Genomic DNA, 23926 nt, shown 5'->3' on the forward strand with positions numbered 1-23926 from the left:
ACACCGACTTTAACTCTTTTGTGTATATCATGAAAGACATAAGACACATAAGACACATGTGATTTAGGAATGCATAGATGTAACACGGAGAGACACAGCCATTCCAGCCATTCATGGATGTGCTGTTGTAATGGGTGACAGAAGTAGAGGGAGATAAACTGGGATGCTGCGGGAGACATCTTCAGACTTGCTGGTGATAATTGCTCACGTTGATCTGTTAGCGTTTGTAAATTCTTTCACATTCTGGTTCATCAAGTCCTCATTAAAACCTTCTGCACAAGACTCCAGCTTCTGCCTGAGTTCTTCTTTCACCAGCTTCCAGGAAACGTCCATAACACATATTAAGTTGTCGTTTAAACACATTTCGAATGACACTTCGCAACATACGCATTGATCTGAATGTGACAAGAGAAAAGTGCACGTGGATAATAAACCAAAACAAGATGCTGAGAGATGCTAAAAAAAGGCCCGTAATCCTAAACCACTTTAGCAGCATCTCTTGTGTGGACGAGCTTCATTTGTCATAACGCCGGGGAAAAAAAATAATAATCTTCCTCCGTCGCTTGTCAACAGGAGAAAAATGTTGTCATCATTGCAAAAGCCGCGTTGGCTACAAATCCTTGGCCTCCCCGTTCGGCGCGCGCCCTTGACGTGTTGTTATAATCGCAATATCAGCAGCAACCTGCCTCCGTCTGTCACTTCATCAGCCGCTTTTTTGATGGCTGAGCACCACAGTGAGCGCCGGTATCTCAAACTGTATAATCTAAACAAATCAGCAAACCAGGCAGCAGGGAAACAGGGACACGGGAGAGAGACGCCTCCACTCAGCACGTCGCTGTGAATCACTCGTGAAAAGGATGTGTTGCTTTTCTTTTAAACAGGGGTCACCATGCTTGAACCCGAGCCGGCATTGAGAGGAGTCATCACGGACGGGTGTCTTAATTGCCGCCCTGGCTTGAATGGCTCTTCAGTGAGAGCTGGTTTGTTGTGTTGATGCCGAAACTACAGGAGACGACATGAATCCTCGCTAAGTGTCGGCCACCGAAGGCGAAGCTGTTTAACATTCAAAAAAAAGCTCACAGACGGATTTTTTAAGCATTTTAAACAAACGCACCAAACTTCTGAGAGTCAGGAACGACAGCAGCGCTACTGAAGTGTGTGGAGTAACTTCTTCTTCTGGGGTGATACATAGATTTGAATGTCTAAATGAACGAAGGATGTCGCCTACATCATCTTAGGGGTCATGGAAATGTGACATGTGTACTCGGGAGAACTATTCATGTGCCTCCCCATTCATTTACAGCTCGCTTCCCCAATCACTCGAGGAAATTGGTGCAGGAAAAAAAAAAAAAACACTCATGGTTGTAGTGGCACATTCTTTTTTCCAATGGCTGCTATAATTGCATTTCCTGCGCAAATCATCCAGTTTGTGGGAGAACCAGACAAAGGGAAGCGGGATCCATGGGAAGAAAGGGAAAGCCTATCTTTTCCCTGATTAATTGTTGGCATATTGTTCTCAACTGGATGCACTCCACTCGCACAGATGACTAATTTTCACCTCCATTGTAGGACAATTTGAGGAGAAGGAGATTTATACAGTGTATATCTTTCTCACCACATTGACACACAGTGAAACGGGCGCCATAAAGAAACTATATAATATTGCACAGAGGTTGATGTTTTTATAACCTGCTTCCCCGAGAGCACGTAAAGTTTTAGCTGAGTCTGAGTCTCTATAATCTAACTGTCAAATACCCACATATTTCTATTAAGATTAAAACTACACACACACAACGCAGCAATGCCTTATTACAACACAATATCTGATTACATTTAAAAGATGCTCAATTATTTGGGAATAAATAAGTTGGTTTTACAATAAAGAAAACCAACCTTGCTTATTTGACGATGTAAGTAATCAATAATCATTATAACAACATTGACTTTAAGATCAATTAGTTTTGTCGATGCAACCAATTGATTATTTTCTTGATTGATCATTGCTTTGTCCATAAGAAACTTTTTCCCAGAGGTTTCTGTGAAATAGTCAAAACGCTTATTTAGTCAGAGCAACAAAGGAAAACCTGAAATTTTAAGTTGAATAAGATATGATACAGAAAAAACAGCAAATCCTCACATTTACCACAAATTATTTAAAAATCCAAACTATATTTTGCATGAAAATATTCTTTATTTGAACTCAGATTAAGTGAAGCTTATGTTTTTATTCTCTCACATATAATAAAGTTTATTGACACAATGTATATGTAAAACAACCAGGACAATCAACTGATATATTACATTTTTAAATAAAGGACTAGATGGTGAACATCCCTTGGACATCATCTAGTCCTATATTCTAAAAACGTATATTATTTCCTGGATGAGATTCGAGCGTTCTTATAGCATTCTTCTTTAAAGGGTAAGGGTTAGAGTGAGAGTTTAAGCGTTTCTCAGAGCACAAAAGAGAAAGTTATAAAACACCGTCTCACATACTTTGCTACTAAGTCTCGTAAAAAACATGGTAAACATTTGTTCCTTATTCAAGATGTATTTATGCGTTGCCACCCACGTCTCTGAACAGATGAACCACAATGAACAAAACAAGGCACGATGGGGCCTTTAGTTTTCCTCCTGACCGACTCCTCCAAACATTCCCACACAGAGTTCCCTATAAGCCAAAGAATTTTTCTCTCAGAGTCTGTCTCCAGAGCTACAGTTACAACACACACAGACTGGAAATCCCTCTGCTTTCCAAAGAGCTTTCCTTAAGGCCACGGCTGTGAATTGATACCCCACTGCTGCATTACTCTTGGCCACAGAGCAGCAGAATACGAGGTGGGAATACTAATACTAATAATAATAATAATAGGACGAATTGCTGTTTCTTTTCCCCCTCATACTGTCAATAACCTCGGTGGGCATGAGCGGTAAACTTTATGTGTGCAAGCGCATGTTTGTATATACGGTCCGTGTACACACATCCACTCACACACACGCAGCATAAGCGCACACTTTGATGCTCAGCCTCCCAGCACTACTGGTGTTTTTTGAAATGTTTCCGTCAGAACACCCTCTGCTTCTCCTGACATGAAGAACTGCGATGCAACCTGCCGACCCTCTGAGGCTCGGTGCATGCTCAATCAGAAACATGATACGGCCCACGGCTCTGTGCTGAGGTCACTGCTGGAGTCTTAAAGACTGATCATGCATGAGGAAGCAACACAGTGTTTCACCCACTAATGTGCCAAGCTAGCCATGCTGCTTTCTACCGATACTATTCTGCTGCACAGAACCTGAGCTCAACCTCCCGAGGAAAAACCGCATTCTACCTCAAACTCTGCACAGGGAAATGGAAAATGGAGGAAAAAATATTCAGGCACAGCCGCTCGGAAAAACGACCACCTCCTGCAGCTGTCAAATATTGTGACTTATCTGAGGATTTTGTGCCGTTAAACAAAGACACTGTTGTGATCTGAGCACCGATCCACTCTAATCAAGATGACTTCACTTCCGTGCAACCCCGGGTTGCAGGCAAAGTCTCTTAAGTGGCCTCGGCATCGCATTTCATTAGTGAAACCGGCCTTTAAAGTTTAATCTACTGTGCAGTCATTCTTGATTTTCAACCGCATCTCCCCCCCACCCGACCCCTCTCCACTTCAGAGTGACTCTCACACGTGTCTGCAGCATGTTAATCAATAATAAAAGTAGTCAGGGAAGTCAGACCCACTGTCCTTCAGAATCTCTCTAACGCCGACTCGGCTTGACACCAGCAGACAGCGCTGCCTGCGTCCCAGTCTTCATTCACCGCAGAAAATACCACCCTCAGCCTCATCTGTCATGTATCGGCTGCAGCCTAACATTTCACTTTGTTTGGCAGACATTGATTTTTACCTCCAAGGTGTTGTCAAGGAGGCATCCAGCTCATGCATACCTCCCTGTGTTGTCTCTCAGGAGACTGCTTCTGGGAGGAAATGGCAGGAACACACACAGAGGAAAAGCTCAGAGAAATGACTGTATGTGAAGGAAGCCTAAATTATTGCCAGATCTGTTGAATAAGGACACTGGTGGGGATGAAATGTGAAAACGACGAGCTCATCAAAGCAAAATGTCTCTGTGCCTGTTTTGTGGCTTATCTAAATAGGTCTTGTTCACTCTGTGCTGCGCTTAGAGGCTCATATATATATAGATTCAAATATATATACTGTAAATGCACATAAAGATGCAAGCTGCATAGAAGCATCATATGTGCAAGTGAGGATCTATGAGACGCTGCCAGCGATGCTCCTCTCAGACAAAACCAGATGTAGGAACAAGTGAATCTACTTCAGTGGATTCATCCAATCCTCCATCCATATGTCGGGGGTGTTTTCCAGCACAACAAATCCGATAAAGAGGCTTTATTAACTTTTGTCTCAGCTCAGCCTCCACCTCACCCCTGTGCACACACACACACACACACACACACACACACACACACACACACACACACACACACACACACACACACACACACAAAGGGACACATTTGCAGCCTAGTTGAGCAACACTTTATATTCATTAAGTGTCAGGAGGATATAAAATATCGGCTTAAAAGAGCAACAGTACATCTTGTTTTAAAACATGATTTGGCAGCAAAGAGCAGTGATTTATGAGGCAGCCGTGGAAGAAGCATCTTTCCACAATTTCACAATAGTATTTAAACACCGGCAGCAACACTGATCTTAATGCAGCACACTTGCTTAGCACTTTTAACTCAATTTGCAATGAGGTACAAGGATGCAATCAATTCAACAATACAAAGAAACCTTTTTAAGAATTAAAGCCACACTTTGCTACATTTCTTTCTTTAAAATGTCAGCTTCAAAAAGAGTTTGATGGTTCACGCACCCTGAACGCCTTCTTCCTGGTGCACCATGTACCGTTGGTGAGCGGGTACGACTTCTGACTGATATCTGCAGCTTTAATCACCAGAATCAGGCCCAGCAAGTTCAAACGTTATGCTGAACTGAAGAGTAGATCAGCTTAAAAGACTAAAAAGTCATTAAAAACCAGCGTTTATGTCCAATATTCAGCAGGAAACTTTTTAAATATGACGAATTCCAAATAGAGTTTGGTGGATTTGTTACAGCGGCAGCTCTTCAGGTTCAGGAAGCCGGACATCATGGGTAATATCCACATTTCAGTTGTGTTTCGATTCAGCCGTGGTGAAGACTTTCTTTTTGAAAATGACTAAATTACACGCAGCCCAACAGACCTAATCTCGATGTGTGGCTGCAGGGGGCGCTGTTCCTCAGTAAAAGTCCCATCGCGTTGCTTTAACATATATTAAAGAGTAGCAGTTCTGCAAGACTGTTTGTTGGCATGGTTACCATTTCAGTGCAGCTGCCATTACTTCTGGTCCAGAGTAAATATGATGAAGGAATTAAAAACACAATCATATGATATAATTAACTTTTCTGAAGAATCTCGACAGTCGCAGACGAGCAGACAAACAAACATTTCAGTCGACAGTCATGACAACAATTTTCTGTAAAAAGACCAGAGAGATAGAAATCTTGCAAATGGCAAATCCTGCTTCGTGTAACCGCTGCAGTGATTTGCAGCTATGAGCCTTCCTCTTCTCTCCGGGATCAATCTCAGCCCCATTTTGATAATTTGTTGAAAAAAAAGAAGCCATAATCATAGTGTGAGCATCTCTCGCTCTTTTTCCAAATGGACTCCAGGGACAGAAAGAGACATAGAAAGAAAGAGAGAGGGAAAGCTTGGCTGTGCATCTCTTGGCTGCTTGCACCAGAGGAGATATACGGGCATCTTGAGCCCGCTGTGTTTTTAAAAGCTTGTGGTAAATATCCTGATTATTTATGAAAATGACTCCTCCTTATGAGACAGGGGGAGAACAACTACATCTTGTAAACGCCCAGCAGAGTGGTTTCCTACAGTTGACTCAACCACGCAGGGGTGAAAGGGAAGGAATATTCAGAGAAAAAGAAAACTCTGAATTTCCAAAATTAAAGTCGTAAATTTACGAGAAAAAAATTGAATATTCTATGAGATTACAAAGTCATAAATATGCGAGAGAAAATATGAAATTCTCTGAGATTAAAGTCGCAATTTCACAAGTGGGGGTTTGTGTCAAGGAACAACATCGCTTAATTTTGAAAAGGCCACTTGCTGAGAATTTTAACTGCAGCGGTTAAACTTATACTTTGCAACCAGATTCGGTAATAAAGTAATATTTATTATTTGACTTTGTTATCACAGAAAAAAAGTTATTTCCCCACAAACTTTAGTCTTATATATGTATAACATGTCTTATATTCATACTATGTGATCTACTATTCTGCCCCTTCACCAGTTCCACAACTTTCATATTATTATGGTTTTGCTTTTTTAAACTACTATGGCCTTAATACACTGTTTGTCCAGAGTTAAAAGGTTCAGTTCCTGCAGCAGCTTAATATCTCCATTGTGCGAGATGCTTAACTGGTTGTTATTCACTCTGGAACAACATCAACTAAATGTTTCATAGGCAAAATGTATTTTTACTGCAGCTAATAGCAAGAGTAGCAAAAACTATCATTCAGGCTAATGGCTGCAAATGCAATCATTGCTACTTAATGGCTTTGATGAGTATATGTATAATACACTAACCAAACTGATGAGGAAACTTCTGTCTCCTTAATGGACGTGAATCTGCCTCTATCTCCGCTGGAGCTTTTTGCCGAGGCGACAGTGAATTATTATTTTTTTCCGTCCAAAGAGCGACTGTACAGATTTGTGCAGGCAAATTCCCACATGTAATTATCTTAGGTAAATGTGTGTGTTTGTGCCGGCAACATGATAATATGTGGGCGGTGCAAATGAGTGCTGTGAGGGCAGCAGAATGGCAGGAGAGAGGTAGCAGACGTGTGTGGAGAGGATCCATTATGCTTCATCATTTAGCCTCTTCACACGACTCCGCCGGGCTGCATCGTGTGCAGATCTGCAGTTGTGTTGCTGCACTTTGTAAACTATGCAATTGGATGTTGTCGTGCCGCAGCAGGCATCAGTTAGCACCTCTCGCACGCCTCTACATCGGAAATGCATTACATTTGCTTGTGTGCCGCTCGCTCACTGGATGCAAATTTTTCCCGACTATGGGCTGAAAGAAAGTGTTTAACAGTGTGGAGCTTGTTTGCCGCTCACCTGCTCAGATGTCGTGCTTCTTGGTTACTGGAAGTCGTATTTTATCCGTGCTGGTGGATTATCTGCAGAAGCTAAGGAAGAGGTTCTTTGCCTGAGATGCACCTTGATTTTTTTTAAAACACATGTTATCTTTCATAACACTCAATACTGAATTAATTACACCTGAAACCACTGCTGGGGTTTTTTTTTTGGTCAAACGCAAGGATAATGAAATGTGTTGAAATCGTGTAAGCCCCAGATACAACTGCACAAAGGTCGAGATTTCAGTTTCATGCCTGAGTGCGATAAATTGAGCTGGAAAATGTCTCATCAAATTTCACTAGTCATGCTGGAAGCTCACCTGATTTCACCCCCGTCTGTACCTGACAATCACTGCAGGGGAATTTCATTTGTAGAAAATTACAGAAAGACTTCCAAATAATTGGACATTCTGCTTCGGCTTTTTCGAAGAAAATAGGAGGAAATTGAAGAAAATGATCCAAAAGCACTTGTTTATATCGTGTCAAAGCAGGAGGTGAGTTGGGGATTAGTGTGTTTCCAAGGTTGTTGACTTTGACAAAAGAGGTTTCAAATTAAACATGACGTTCCATAACTTCCTTAATTAACTCACGAGTCCTTCCAGTTGTTGTGAACTTACTCATATCTCCGTCACAGCGGCTGAAGCTGAGAAAACCCTCAAAAGTAAAAGGCTGTTTTTTAAAGGTGCTCCGGAGATGAAGTTATAATGTGTAGTAAACATGTTGTGCTGTCACTTCTCTTTTGTCCAAACGACAGCTTGATGCTGTCGCCCAAACGGCGCCGGCCCGCCTCTCAGCGGCGCACGCAGCAGAACGCGCACGACTGTGAAGCGTCTCGGCGGTGGAAGACACTGATGGTCTCTCAGATTGGGTCTAATCGTGTTTGCTTTGCCCCAATTAGATGGGGAGGGATGCTGTCAACACACCAGCCGGCTCACGTCTCCTCCAAACTGTCCCCGCGCTTCCTCCACCCGCTCACCAACTGGCAGCAGTAGGAGGCAGAGGACGGGCCACACTCACACCCGGCTGAGTCACTTCACACTGGAATACATCCATCAGAATTAGGATCATAAAAAGCCAAGACGAGGCTGACAATGGAAACTGAGAAGTGAAATCTGAGAGAAGAGGAGGAGGAGGCGGCGGCGGGCAGCATATGGCGTCGCAAAAAAACATAAGTTGTCTGTTGATAAAAGGCAGCAGCTGGTTAAGTTTCCTGGCTGGGATTAATATTGCATGACTACACAGTGGATTCTTTACTCCTGACCAGATTAAAACGACTCACAGACGTATTGATACAGCAAAACCCACAGTTGGCACCACAGTCTCCAGTCACACTTGTTTCCAGTGTCACGTTTCAGCCATAACACACAATGTGAGGCCGCTATTTGCAAGAGAATTCCTTGTGCGTATTGATAACATATTTTCCCTTTGCCTGCAGAAGCTCCAGCCCTGTGTGTGAGGCCTCATCCAGACTATTACCCTTTTTGTTTTATTTTTTAAATGCATCAACTCTGCTACAGATGCACCTGGTGTCCACACTACCTTGAAGTGTTAGGGACACTAAAACCGAGAATTTGAAAATGCTGCTGTCCCTGTTTTAGTTTGAAAACTCCAGGGCTTAGTGTGGACAGGCAGAGACTGAGATGTTTTGAACAACCTCTCGCTAATTGGGTCTTTCTGGTCATAACGTAGCCTTTGGTAATTTGTCAGGCTCCTATCACTCGGCTACCAGTGTAGAACACAACATAAATCACCAATTACAAGCGTTGCAGTTAAATTACCATTTTACAAGCACACAACAGCTTAAATGCAGAGGAGACGACTATTATGTGATCAATTCCTATGTAGATGTGCATGATTAGTGTGTGTAAGTGGTCATATGATATGTGTTTACAGGCACATAAGTATGGATGAGCATTAAAACAGATACAGATCCTAAACACGCATGTGGACAGAGTTTAGTTTGGATGTTTTCCCGAAGCTGCATCATAACAGGATTCTCCACTTTAACACAATAAGCAACGCAGCAGTTTGGAAAGTCCCAAGATGATATGCTTCACACACAATCTGTAACGCTGGACACAATCTGATACCACAGCTAATCAACCTCACAAACAAACACACACACACACACACACACACACACAGCAATATGCCTTCTCCCTGTCAGCACAAACATGAAATCTTATCTGATTATTCACATTGAATTATGATAATTCATCACACGAAATGATTATTCAACACCAGCGAGACTCTGAAACCTGGACTCGCTCTGGACGCTGTGCAAATGACGGAAGACGATGAATTTTGACCCCGGATCCTGATGTTTATTCAAGGCATCGTCAATAACCTAATCCCTATGATTTAGTTCTGCCACATTCAGAGGAAGGCCACTTTGTCTCCTCCATATTCATAGGCAACAGTATTGACTAAATGTCTTGTCTGGCTAAGTGTACAATGGGAAGTGCGATACCAGAGGATCAGTCAGTGGGAATATAAGCGGAGCGGAGAAATGCATGCAGGAGATTCTGGGATTAGCCGTGAAAGCTAGTCTGCTAACTCGGTGTCCTCCGGTTCGGTGGGGACTTACTTTCAGCAGATGTTTGGCAGACGAGCTAACACTAGTGTCCTGAGGAGAGAGAGAGAGAGAGAGAGAGAGAGGAGCCTGGGACGACTTTGAAGTGCCCCATGTTGTCAGTGGCCGCCGGTCCAGACACAAACACGCGAACGACATAATTTCCGTACGACGTCATTTCCGTATTTCACAATTCCGGACCTCAAACTTCCGGTTTTCTTCCGTATATCACAAGACGGCCACGGTAAAATCCAAACACAACTACGATACGAATATGGATAGCAACATTGAAGAGCGTCTAGTGGAGGAGGTCCGGAGGTACGAGCACCTGTACAACCCGTCTACGAGGTAAATAAACACACGTGGACTTCTTCTTCCTAGATATAAAAGACTCCCTGGTATCCGTGCGTCTCTCTCTGCGACACGGATACGTAGAAGCATAATGGAGTCTTTACTTTAGGCAGATGTTTGGCAGTCGAGCTAACACTAGTGTCCTGAGGAGAGAGAGAAAGAGAGAGAAAGAGAGGAGCCTGGGACGACTTTGAAGTGCCCCATGTTGTCAGTGGCCGCCGGTCCAGACACAAAACACTCGCGGCTTTTCCAAACTCCACGAGTCCCTACCTGTGGTGGAGCCAACCTGTGGTTACAGTAGCACTTTGCAAATGGGATGTCAGCGGCTACGGCAAGTCACATTCACCCGGGAGCCTTTGTGTTCCCCGGAGTGACAATAGAATCTCATTGTCAGGTGCTTAGTCAGATAAGGTCGCACGCCCTGCAGGGATTAGCGTCTGCTTTTCATCAATGTAATGCCTTAAAAACAGGTTTAGCAAACGTGCGGTGGATCAACCAATTTAAATGCTAAACCTTTTTCCTCTCTCCCAAGATTGGGGCCAGGGGCTAAACACAAACAGATGAACAAATCAACCCAGCTGTAAGGACTGGGAGCGAAGGAAAACAAATGAGTGACCCCTCCGTACCTGTACTTGTACGGAGGGGTACTGGGGGAAACGGCGATATGGCTCAGAAAGTGCCAAGGTGAGCGGCTGATTCCCTTGTTCGCTGCGATAATACTTCCAGTGTCAAGTTCCTTGGTTTATAAAAAATAAAAAAAAAGAGCCTACCGGAGGCACTTTTCAACGCTGGATATGCAAACACAGCTTCAGGAATTTGTGATAACAGCGGGAGTAGGCGATTCTGAAATGTCACTGGTTTTGTGTTTAGTCGGGAAAAATAAGCCGCTTGTATGTACAGTAGCAAAATGCTCCACTGCTGCTCGCGTGCTGCCCACAGGAGCAGTCGAATTAGAAGCCGGCTGGATCACGCCGGGAAGTGACATTACTCTTTGAGAGCGGCATAATGATCGCTATCAATCTCTTCATTGTCGAGTCACATTACTGAGATATCGGGGAGGAGCTCTGTAAAAAAAGGAGGAAGGAGACCGCCGAGAGACATCCTCCACCGCCGCGGCCTGGCAGTGCATTAATCACACCGGCACGTGGAGGGACCCTCGCTCCGCGTCCGGGCCGGGATCTGTCAGAGTAAACACCAGCCAATAGAGACGTGGGGGGGGGGGGGAGAGAGAGAGAGAGGCTTTTCCTCTGCCCGAGTTCCACCACGTCTGCAAAGCGAGCCAGCTTTTCTCTTTGCAAAGCACAACTGTCACATTTCAGATTCACAGATTCACAATTTTTCTCTCAGGCCATTTCAGAAAAAAACGTCGCAGATGATTTCTTCTGTCATCTTTTCTGAACAAACGCGCGTAGCCAGGCAGGATGAACAAAACCGCCATTATTTTATAATCAGCCAGGCTCGACGACGGTTTCCTTTTGCCGCAGATGTATTCCAGTCGAGGAATCACTGGGTTTAAAACACCAGCACATCTGACATGCACCGTGAAACAGCTGGATCAACGCTCCACGAGTTCCACAACCCTGCAAGGAAAAGACTTTCCCTAAGAACTGCCAGCGTCTTCAACCATTCACTCCATCAATCTGAGTTTGTTCCATCAGTTTCAATTAGTGCGACCGCCGCTACAAGTGTCCTGGCTGGGGGGGGGAAAAGACATTTTTGGAAATGAATTTTCTTTTTTCTTCCTCTGAGTGATTTCTGTCGGTCTAGTATTGCAGCACACATGTCAAGTGGTTTATGAAACACCCATTCCCCTACTCCGCAACTGCCATCTAAATAATGAATTCTCTGCCACTTGCAGCAATCCTCCAGCTGCCGGCGCCCAGAAATAGAACAAAGTCAGACAGGACACTCCTTCTGTCTCTCCTGCACTTTTCAAAAACAAATAATGCAGATTTCCTAAGGAAAATCATTTATAATAACAACCCCTCCGATCGTAACCACACATTAATTTACTCGCCCCAGTTTTAATTCCCCCCTCCCTAAAAAAAATTACAAGTGTGAGTAGCGTGAACGATTGTGTTGATTCGTCATTCTTGGCCTCATCTAGGTCGGGACATCAAAGTTTTTGCTCGGGATCCATTTGAAGGCAACATCAAAGCCGGGGGTAAGCCGAACGATTTCAAAAGGCATCAAGAGGTAACCGGGCTGGTACAGTAACGGCGAAGGGCACCTCTGGGCGGCCGGTGATGGATGATGAGGAGGAAAGACAGAAGGGCAGAGCGATGCAGGGGGGAGGGGCGGGAGGAGCGATGGGCACAAAGAGAAATTACGGAGGGGGGAGAGAGGTGAGCTTACATTAAAGGTATCCTTAATTAGATGGAATGTTTGCCCTCTTCCACAAATTCTTTTATGTGGTGCCAGGGAAAAAAAAGACCAAAGCTGATGAGTCTGGGGAGAACTATCTGCCTAAGTGGCCTTTTATTGAGGGATAAAAAGCTCGTCTTTGCCTCTGTTCCCATCCCCGGCCCCTGATTATGGAAGAAGTGAAGGCGAATGAAAGGAGGGGCCAAGGATTTCTGACGCGTCCCATTGTATGCAGATAACATGAACAGGACCAGCCATGGAAGATGAAACCTGTGGTCTGCCTTTTGAGATGGCAGCCAATTACGGCCAGGGTAAACAAACGGGAGGGAGGATGCCCAGAATTTAACACGTATTTTAATAAGCTAGGATATAGGGGGTATTGTGTCAAGCCTGAATATCCAGCCCTTATCTCTACTGCTTATCCTGTGAAGGTCACAGGGGTGGGAACCGGTGCCAATCCCTGCTGTCGCTGGGCGAGTGCTGGGGCGCACCCCGGACAGATCGCTGGCACATCGCAGGTCGATCATCCGGAGAGAAACAAGCATTCACACAATCAACCTGATCTCAAACCTCATCTGTCTCTGGACTGTGGGGGGAGGAGACCGGAGAAAACCACATGCAAACACAGGGAGAAGATTAGGGACAGGGGAAAAAATCGATTCAGTTATGAATCGCGGTTTTTGCGTCGGACGATTTTAAATCGCCATGCTGCCTCCAAAATCAATTTTTAAAAATGAAAAAAATATATATATATATATATATTTTTTTAACTTTTTTATTTGTTTATACGGGGGGAATATATGGAGGGAGCAAGTTGACCAGCTCTTGTTTTTGCACAAGAATCTAAACATACCCAAGTAGCATTGCATTGCATCGCCTACATGCAAACAACAATGAAGCATAGCCTACTTTTTGTTTATTTCAAAGTTTATATTTTTTTTTACCTTTTATTTATTGTTTAAAAGAAGCCTAAGTGGCATACATCTCTTAATCTGTCAGTTTGTGCGCAGTTGACAGGGGCTATACAATAACAGGGCACATTTTTATTTCTTTTCTCTATTGGCTGCCCGGTAGTCATTAAGTTAATGTTAATATTTGAAATAAAACTTGTAAAGTTCTAAGTGAATTTGACTGTGTTGTATTTGAAGGTATGATTCAACTTTTTTCCATGGTCCAGTATTTAAAAAAAAAAATAACCAAAAGAAATCGCAGGAAATCGTAATATCGAATCGCAATACTTACAGAATCGCAATACCCAGAGAATCACAATACATATCGTATCGCCACCTAAGTATCGTGATAGTATCGCATCGGGAGGTCCCTGCCAATTCCCGTCCCTAGAGAAGATGCAAACTCCACTCAGGAAGCCAAACTAGGATTCAAACCAAGAACACAATCCAGCTCTCGTCTGGAGATTCACTCCAAAATGATATATAACACGTTACCGCCAAAGAATTCTGATTAAATGTCAATTAAATTGGACAGGAAGGGAAACCGCCACACAGCTATGATCATGTGAGCAGGTGAAATACGGCTTTCATCTAGAGAGGTGGCAAAGTTTGGTGCTTGCAGCGCTGCTGATTGATCAAGTGCCGCGCTAATGAAAGCTGTGAGACTGAGGGAGATTAGATGGCTGCTGAGCTTTGACCCTGGACGTGGAAACAGCAAGGGCCGGGGGATTGCTATCATAAAGCAGCTAAATGGCTTATTTCACCTCCAGCTCTGGTCGCCACCCACTGCCATCGCTGTTTTGATAATGATACCCGTAAATGTCCGCAGTAAACAGCTGAGGAGCAGGATCTCCCATTACACCAGGCAGGGAGGATCATTAACTCGTGAATCCTGGTCACTATACAGCGAGACCACCACATACATACACAGTAAGTTACACGATGCAAAGAGAAACAAACACGGACACAAATAGACCACGACTCACTGCAACGTTTGAAGAAACTTTCACGATGTTGAGTTTTGAGGAAAAGTTGCTTGTGTCCCGTGGTGGTTTTAATAATGTAGCCACCACCATGGTTAGTGTGCAAGGTCGGCGTAAACACTGAATACACTGAGGTCAAATATGAAAAACATGGAATATCAAACAACAAAACAACAAAGTATAAGCATTCAGATTCAGAATCCAGCCGGCCTCACCTCGTTTCCAGGACATATGGGAGCAAACTACACAATTTAAAGTGAGAAAATCGACTCAAATGAGGCCACTGGGACATATACTGCGGGGGGGGGGGTGGAGAGTTTGAACTGGTCTGCAAGTGACCAGTGACGGTCAACACGGAATTTGCTTTCCAGACCCGGGGGCGTGTTTTTTTCGAATAAATTCATAAATCTGCACAACCACAAAATATGCAGCTAATGGCCGTGTCCATGAAGTCGGATAAAAAGAAAAAGGATAAAAAGTAAATGTATGCTAATTCATGTGCACACAGGGGGTACATATACACATCAGTATTTATAAGTATATATATGCATATCTGCTTGCAGACTCTCACTTACAAAAAACATGTTGTTCTTTTTAACTGCACAACATCAATCTGAAAGCTGTAGGAGCAAATTCAGACATTACAATATTTACATACAACATACAATACTTATTTTAGTGTTTCAAGTTGTATTCACCACAATCCACAATGTTATAGATTAAATTACACAACTTTACGATCAATAAATATACAAAAGGAGTTTAATCAACTTCACCTCAAACACCTACAACTGTGCATCACTAATAATCATTGATAAACTTTCATAATCCGTAACAATAATTCAATATTATAACATGTGAGGCCTCAGTTTGTTTGATTTGTGCTTGAGATTGTTTTAGCAAATAAGCAGGACCTTTACTTGTTAATGAGTATTTATTACACTGTGGCATTGCTTCCTTCTTGTAAATGAATAATGTAATATAGATAATACAGATAAATGTAATGCAGTTTTAATAACAGTTAGTATCTTCAGATCTGTGGCTACGGGAACACTGTTGTAAGTGAAGCCACCGAAAGTGCTTTGCCTTAACTTATTACAAAGTTAATGTTCATTGCACAGTGTAATGGGTTTAGAATAATGACACCATCGGCGATTAGATTGGTTCCCTATGTGACTCGCTATCATTATTTAATTCTGTCAATTCCGCCACCAGGACATTGTGTTACCAGACCAGGAGGAAAAGAAAGAGAACTCATTGTTTTCTCTGGCAGCGATCGGAGGTTTTCCCCTGGAACTCGAACCACAAGACGAAGGTGGATTCAACTGCTTACATTAGAAAACTACATGGTACAATAAAAAAAGGAGCCCTGTTCTCCAACAAGGCAAAGACAGAGAGTGATAGAGGGATCCAGGGACAGGCTCAAACTGGATGGATTGAGTTGTTCTCCACCTCTATCACAGCAGTGAAAGTGGCTCCCGGCTCCAAAGCGGTTTGGGAGCTTAGAGCCACAATCAGCCGCACTCGAGATGACACATTACAGGAAACCTGCCATCAGCCGGAATATCCCCGTGTTTGACAAGGTGAAGAAAATCCAGTGCAACAGCAAAGTGAAGTGTTTGTTTTAAAAGGACCGACTCCCCACCCACCCCCCCCCCACCGGCTGCACAGTGGCACCATGACAACAAGTTAACTTCAGTCAATCACAAATCCCGGCTTAAATTCCCCATCCGGAAAAAGTTAAGTTCAGGAATTGTGCTTATATCTCAAATGTTATAATTCCAAACAATCTATTAATTTTCAAATTGATTTTTTTGTCCTCCTCCCCCCTATTGTAATTATGTTTCATATTTTAATTAACCGCTCCCAATAGACACTGGTACAGGCTTAAAGGTGGGCTGATTTCTCATCCACATTATGTGACTGAGTTTTAATTAAAAACAAGGGTTCGGTGTCTCCCAGATGACATCACTCTGTGGACAATTTCACACTCACATGCGTCTCAAAAAAGCCTATTAAGATTATTTCAGATGTGGATATGAAGATAATGTGAAGTATAAAAACATATTGTCACCTGTCTGTGCTGAGGAGGCAGGTTCAGAGAACCAGGGACCTGCTAATCTATCAGGTGAGTGTGTGTACACAGGTTGTACTGCGTGTACATAACATGTGTATACATTCTGGTAGATTACAGTACGTGTGTGTATACATGATTTGTTTGATTAAATATGTAAACACAAAGATTTAACGGTTCTTTTTTCCTACATGTTTGCCCTGTGGGTGTTTTCTTAGTCGTTATGTAGAGAAAACGATGATTAGTGAACTAATTGGATATCGAGTGACTTCTTTCTGATGTTTATTATTGGGGAATAAAGCTGCTGACATGGTTCCTACCCAGACACGAGTCCAGCACAACATGAACTCCGAGATCCCGTCCACTGAGCAGATGCAGCCCTCATTCAGACATTACATAAATTAAGCAACACTTCACCCTTTCATGACATAAATTATGGAACGATTGATCGCAGAAACCACATCATGATGCTCAGAAGCCTTTTCTTGGCAAAGGCTCTGGTCGGTGCTGAAGGACCTGACGCGTGTGTTTGCCAGTAAGACTCAAAGAGGAGAACCCGACTGGCAGAGCCGCCTGGTGAAACATGAGATAAGAAAATTAAAATGAAAAAAAATTGCCCAGAACCCCAAACTGTTAATGCGAATGCCGAGCAGCTCTGGTCCATCGAGAAAACCATGAATCAAAGAGCGACGCCCGTGCACACTATTGATAGTCCATCAGGCCATTATGATTGATGATGCCGGAGTCATTAATGCAATTCTGATTGCACATTTACTAAATGCCACCATTAAAACTTTACCTCTCCTGGAGGATGCACCACCACTCAGCATGGATGGAGGTGCATTCGCCTCCGCCTCCGGGGACGCAAACCCACTTTTTCAATGTAATTACCCCTGACACATATAAAGATGGCTGGATCACAATATACCCGCCTCCTCAGCAGCACGCCCCCACCCCCACCCCCACCCCCTCAATTACCCCCCCGCCCTGCACGCTGCTGCTGCACAGGCAAACACATGTAGCTGAAAGTCAGCAACAGCACAACAAACCCCCACCGGCTCCACGAGGCTGCGGCTTTAAGAAATCACACGACTGATGAATGTTAAAAAGAGCAAATACATGCATAATCGAAATTAATCATTTCCTGCTTATAGAGAAAGCTAAAAATATACCTCCCTCTGCTCAGTGCTGCAGCTCACAGGCCGGCAGAGTAATGCATGGTGTGGTGCAATGCCCAGGGGGGGGGGCGGAAGGCTCCTTGCATCTTACCTGTCACCTGTGGATGTATGTGGGGATGCCACAGTGTGACCCGGCGCAGCACTCAGCCGCTCGGCGCTGCCTCCGCCGGCCCGACACTCACTACACACCAATTACTCTTTGTCTTTGTAGCCATTGGTCGGCTAAGCACTTCAATCCATCTCTGTCTGCGAGGGGCCGTGACGTCAAACCCAGAAGGATTAATCAAAGGCAAGTCAACACACCCCGAAAAAAAGGGAACACCATGGGTTGTTCCCTCCGTTTGCATACATTACCCAGAATCCTACATGGGTGTCATGTTGAGACAATGAATGTGTGAGGAATTCTAAAAGCAGCAGCAGCAGCAGCAGTTTCCTTTTTTGGGAGCCAAGAAATACAACTACAACGTGTTATCTTTCTGATGCGGTTTAGAAACCTCCAGGCGATTTACTCTAATATTGTGTTTCGTACAATATTAAGAAAAACCTTTTCCTCCATTTGTTCCCTTATAATCAGGCCGTTCTTCCAACGATGGGTGGGAAATACAATCATGAGAACTTGTGTGTTCATTCAAAATAGCAACCAATCCCATCACAACACCTCTCATTAAAGACACTGTGAAAACAACTTGACCCTGATTTCTTTCGAACATGTGCCTCCGGTTATTCCTCAGTGCAAATAAACCCCAAACACCTGCAGGACATAATAGTCTCTGGGACAAATGCAAGACAGTGTGTTATCAATCTACACGTGTTAGGCTGCAGAAGCATTTAAAACACAGCAACACAACGCCCCCTCAGAAGAAGAAGAAGATCCACGAGGGGATTGGAAGGAATACAAAAGACTGTCGATTTCTGCAGTAACAATCAGGCCTGTGGCTGACAGAAGAGAGACGCCCGAACACTAACCCTGGTGATGCATTAAACATTATTTCTCCACATCCAAGTTGTTGACAGATGCAAGTGCGTGTGTCTGCAACTCCAGATTTAACATCCGGCTCGCAAAAAAACAACACAGATCAAAAAATGCAGTGGAATCAGACACACACACACACACACATGAATCTGGGTTAATTTCCCCGGCTCGTTGTGAGAAGAGAGGACGACAAAGAAGTTGGTGTGTTACCTCAAAGAAGAAGGCGTGTAGCAATCCCCCCCCCCCCAGTGAGGCTCGACTGTCTCAAGGTCCACTTCTCAGGCTGCGATGCTGCTTTGTAGCGGATTTTACAAACGCTCCGGATTCTTCCCCCCCTCCTCTCTCCTCTCTCTCCTCTCTCTCTCTCTCTCTCTGCTGCCACAACCAGCCGCACGCTGCAGGAGAACAGCACCGGCACATGGACGCCACTCAGTCGATGTCAGAAGGGTTAAAACCTGGTGGACCGGAAAGTCACACCAGCGAACGTTCTACTTGCCCAGCTCTACGGCTGCCGCACTCACCGCCAGCTCTCCACCTCCTTCTCCTCCTCCTCCTCCTCCTTTTTTTCTTTTTTTTTTTAAACTCACCCTATCTCACGGGCTTCTCCCCCCCTCCTCCTCCTCCTCCTCCTCCTCCTTGTGCGAGATGGTAGACGAAAGGCGCTGGGCGATTTGCACCACTCTATCATGGATCGTGTTACACTGTCTGGCTGCAGCGGCGGTCACACATGATAGGCTGCAGGAGCTTCAGCGTGTGTGTTTACCCCATAAAAAGAAGTAGTGGGAGAAGAGGAGGAGGAGGAGGAGAGGGAGGAGAGGGAGGGAGGCAGAGGTAGGCTGCCTCCCTTAAAAACACCACCCTCCCTAAAAAAAACCTGGAGTGGTCTCCTGAGAAGCTTATCAGGCTGTAGGTGACGGAGCTTTGACGTAGGACCTCGATGTGGATTCATGAGACGCTGGCTGAGGAGCTGTAAGTGCCACTTTTTTAAAACGTCTCTCCTTCAGTTTGACGTTTGATGAATCACACGTGAGGCTTTATCTTTGCTTTGCTTACACACACACACCCGAGAACCCTTTGTCTGGACTCGCAAATGTAATGTCTCGTGACGTGTGAAGCTCGTTAAAAAACAGTGGTCGCGCAGATGCGATGAAAAACAACCTCCACATCCAAGAAATGTGTAAAAAAATGAAAAAGAAGCTTCATCTTCCATTGAAAGTGCTCCTGTCACATGGTGATGTTTTGATCACAGTCGAGTTTGAACACCAATAATTAGTCAGACTCGTGCCAGTGGATGTTTTGATCTCATCTCGCTGGCTAGTCTCAAAGTTGTTTGTTTACTCTTGACAGCATCCTTTAAAGGGAGGACTGAAATCTATCTGTTTATCGAAGATGCGATGAGAAAAATTGTTTATTCGGTCAATTTGAAATGCTGCTGTCCTCATTAGCTTATAGCAGAGTTGCCTCCTATAGCGTCAATACAGGGTCATATCTAGTTCACTGTTCCAATATGTATCCCTGATAGATTTATATATATAATCTGCTGCTATCAGGGAAATATATAGGTCGCGTAGTTTCCCTGGGCTTGATTGCATTATACCGTCTCCATAAATGTGTACACTGATTGATTGATTAATAGAATATCAGCAATTGGTGTGTCCATTACTTTTTCTATTTGCCTGGCCGGAAGAAAAAGATTAACCTCTTGCTTTCTCCCGCGAAAACAGACAATCGAAGTCGCTTCCAGTTCTGCACATTGAGTCAAACTCTGCCCTCGATTAGCGACTCACTCACCTGTCTAGACTTCGCTCTTCTAAAAGCAACCTAGACCAAGTATGTCTCTCAATTACAGGTTTCAGTCTTGGGTAAAGTCAATTAAAGTAGAAACTTTCTTTCAAAAAACCATGAAAAAAACTAGGTCAAATTAATTCGACTAAGTTTCCTCATAGCATTACAGACAGCAGCTTTAACTGGTTCCCTCTGCATTTCATTGTACTTTTCCATGAAGTTGAGGGACTCACAATAGGAGGATTTATTAAATAATAATCAAAATTCGAACCAACAAAGCTCTAGATATCTTCATCTGTCTCTGGCATTGCTCAACCATAACAAATACTGGATCCTACACTCTTCCTTCAGACCCGCCCTCCTGTCCAAACCCCCCCCCAACCTCCTGTTTGTGACACAGAAAAAAAGCTGTTTTCCACAGATAGCAAAGGCGTTCACATTCGCGACAGCCACTTTCAACCGCAGCGAATGTGGATCAGGTGAGTTGCTGAACATCTGGGCTGATGGTTCCAGCTGATATGCTGGAGGGTAAATGAAATCCTCTTGTTCTCTCAGCTGAACCGGAACATAATGGTGCACTCTGGCCCCAGTGGCAAAGTCATGAAGGGAATTCTAATGCACATATATTAACTAGAGTGACCTCGATGACCTTGTATCACCTTCAAGATGAAGGGATTCGATCGTGTCTATATCGTACAAACTGCAGGTTATTCATGGTATTATACTGGATTTAAAACTCATTGTGTATATTTATATCTATATGAACACAATTAGTTCTCCATGAATAGTGTAGATTGTGTAATTCTAATAAAATGTGCACTTGCAGCTCCTCTGCCTGTGAAGAGGTTCAAGTTGCCTCCAGGTATGAAATGTGCTACACAAACAATATCTTCTTGCTTTTCATTGACAACATTTCCGGCTGCAACCTTTTCCTTTATCCTGTTCTTCACGTGCTGTTTCTGTCTGACTACAGAATCGCTGTTCTTTAATTTTTGAATTAACACCTGTCAAACCAAGCAATAAAAAATAAAAGCCTGTGTAAAACCGCTGTTGACGCGAATGTATCCACTCTGCTCTCGTAAAGTCTAATAAATCGTGCGTCAGTGCGGCAGTGCATCGTATCTTATTGCCAAATCAATGAGGCATTTCATTTCTATAATTTATCCTGCATCACTCGGCAACACTCGGCTTTCGGGTAATGAGCAACAACTAAAAACAGGACTGATAAGGCGTCTTTGAAGGTGGACATCAAAAGTGACGCCTCTGGGGCTGAGAACAAGGCGGCGAATTCTTTGACATTTTCCCCAGCGCTGCCGCACGCCGACTCAAAGCGCTCGGTCACGCCTGTGGGCTCAAGTGGGGGGGGGGGAATATGCTACAAGTGTGGACTGTGCTCCCTGTAATCCACGAGTGTCCCAGTTCCGTTCGGCTTCAGTGGAAACTCATATATCGAGTGGCCCAAATGATTATGTTCATCATCTGTCCTGGATAGACAGCGTTCCAGACCCAGTGTAGGACAGGCTATTTTAAGATGGAAGCATTTCTGCATTAGTCACTTTTAAAAAACACCTCAGAAATTATGTCAATTTTTTTATTCTTTGGGGAACAGCGATCGGCCTCGTTATAATTCCCACTGGGTGCTTCACAGGTGAGGTGCTCGAATTAAAAGTAGACAGTCACATGGGTGAGTTAGGGCCTCATCCACGATATCCTAATGCAAGACAAACTAAATTTGAAGTTGATCCGATGAAAGCCCTGGTACAAGTACATCAAAGTCAAAAAGTGGAATATGGCAAAAATGGCCACTAAATGCAAAATAGCAGGCTTCCTGTTGTGTTTTTCCAATTGCACCTAATGACTTTTTTGTTTGTCTTGTCATGATACACCTGTATATTGATTTTTGTGAAGACCAGTCAATGTGAACACGTTCCAGGGGTCTCGGGGGGGGCACCGTTGAGCCATTTTGCGACGCCCATTGAAAATTGAATTGAAATTCCTCCAGAATACGTAAATTTTCACCTCTTTCTAACTTTCTGCAAATTTTGGTAAGAATTTGAGCATGGTAAAGCCCTCAAAAAGCCAATTCATTTGCCTGAATAATAATAATACCAATAATAATCCTTACAATTTCAATAGGGCCTCACCTGACCTTTGATGTATCGTATAGTCAAGTGCCCAAAGTTTCCTCAGGGCTCAAATCAGCCTATGACAAAACAAAATGTTTATATTTATGTCTGTATATGACAAGGTAAACACAGTTAGTATAAATTACCCACAACATTTCCAGTTTATTCCCGTTAATTCCCGTTAATTCCCGTATATTCCTGTTAATTCCCGTTAATTCCAATGGAATGTTTCCAACTTTGAATATTCCCGGAATTTTGCAACCCTAATCCTAATACAAGACAAATCTTTGTTTAGGAGATTTCCCTGTGTTCTTAATGATAACGTCAACAGAGCCACAACAACACAAAAAAACACAATCCAGAATTCGAGCTTGTCTTGCCATGTTGTTTGTAGCGGTCAGCCGAGCACGATGGGAATACAGTGCCCGGTGTGGATGTGTGTGGAAGGCTTGTTAGAGCCCGGTAATTGGGGCAGGAGGAGTAAGCAGTGGCAGCTGAAGAGGTGGTGGGCTTGGTTTGGGGGGTTTCGTTCGGGGAATAAATATCAATCTGCTGGAAGAAGACCTTCCTTTGGACAGTCACTCGTCCGCTCTTATCCGTCCTCTGTCGGAGCGGGATTACTCGGAAAGCCGCCCTGGATACAGAAGCACCTACAGCCAAGTGGCTAATTCTCACCACAGCTCTGTGTACAAAACAAAGAGGGCGGGAGAAGGAAGAGGGGGAAGAATGGTTTCTCTCACTGGCAAGGAGGCTGCAGTAGATTTCAGCTGGGTAAACCATATGGGAAACAGGCCAGGACCGTCTTCTGGTAATATGCTTAATTCTTCACAGCTAATGGGGGGGGAATGGACTCTTATTTCCACTGAAGAGCCGTTGCTATTCAGCCCACTTTCAGTTTTTGACATGCCACAGCTCTCTGAGGTGCTGAGTTACTGGGGAGTGGGATGTGGGCGGGGGGGGCGGGGTCTCGTTGCTCTCCTTGAGCTCCGTGGTCTCAGTCCAGCTGGCCTTTAGAATATGGATTATGTGGTGCCGCCGGAGCCAGGCTCTCGCTCCACGGGGGGGGCCGGACCGGGGTGCCCAGGCTTCAGTGGACTCCCCACCGAGACCCCCCCGGGTGAGAGGACGCCGAGAGGCCAAGAGAGACCCCTCGGTTTCTCAAGGCTGGATCAGTGAGATCGCAGCCGATGCTTCCCACCACCAGCACCACCGCACGTCAATGTGTGTGAAAGAAAACTAGCAAAATAAAAAAAAAAAAAGAAGAAGATGAAGAAGACAGTGAAGAGGGGGGGATGGTGATGGGGGGGGGGCGGAATCGACAAAGACGACGAAGCAGAAGCTAGGACTGTGATCGTGGCAGAG

At 44.1% G+C, this 23926-nt stretch overlaps 1 protein-coding gene across 7 annotated transcripts in view; it reads right to left on the reverse strand.

Moving 5' to 3' along the window:
- si:dkey-237h12.3 (teneurin-3) overlaps window positions 1–23926 on the reverse strand; it is a 151963-nt gene that overhangs the window by 106330 nt on the left and 21707 nt on the right. Inside the window, exon 3 of one of the 7 annotated variants that reach the window (XM_061079497.1) lies at window positions 6960–6968. The exons of the other annotated variants lie outside the window; for them this stretch is intronic. Coding sequence (XP_060935480.1) covers window positions 6960–6968 — 9 coding nt within the window. The remainder of the gene's footprint in view (window positions 1–6959; window positions 6969–23926) is intronic. 7 annotated transcript variants of the gene reach the window in all.

The sequence above is a fragment of the Limanda limanda genome, chromosome 10 (genome assembly GCF_963576545.1).
Source record: "Limanda limanda chromosome 10, fLimLim1.1, whole genome shotgun sequence".
Lineage (NCBI taxonomy): Eukaryota > Metazoa > Chordata > Actinopteri > Pleuronectiformes > Pleuronectidae > Limanda > Limanda limanda.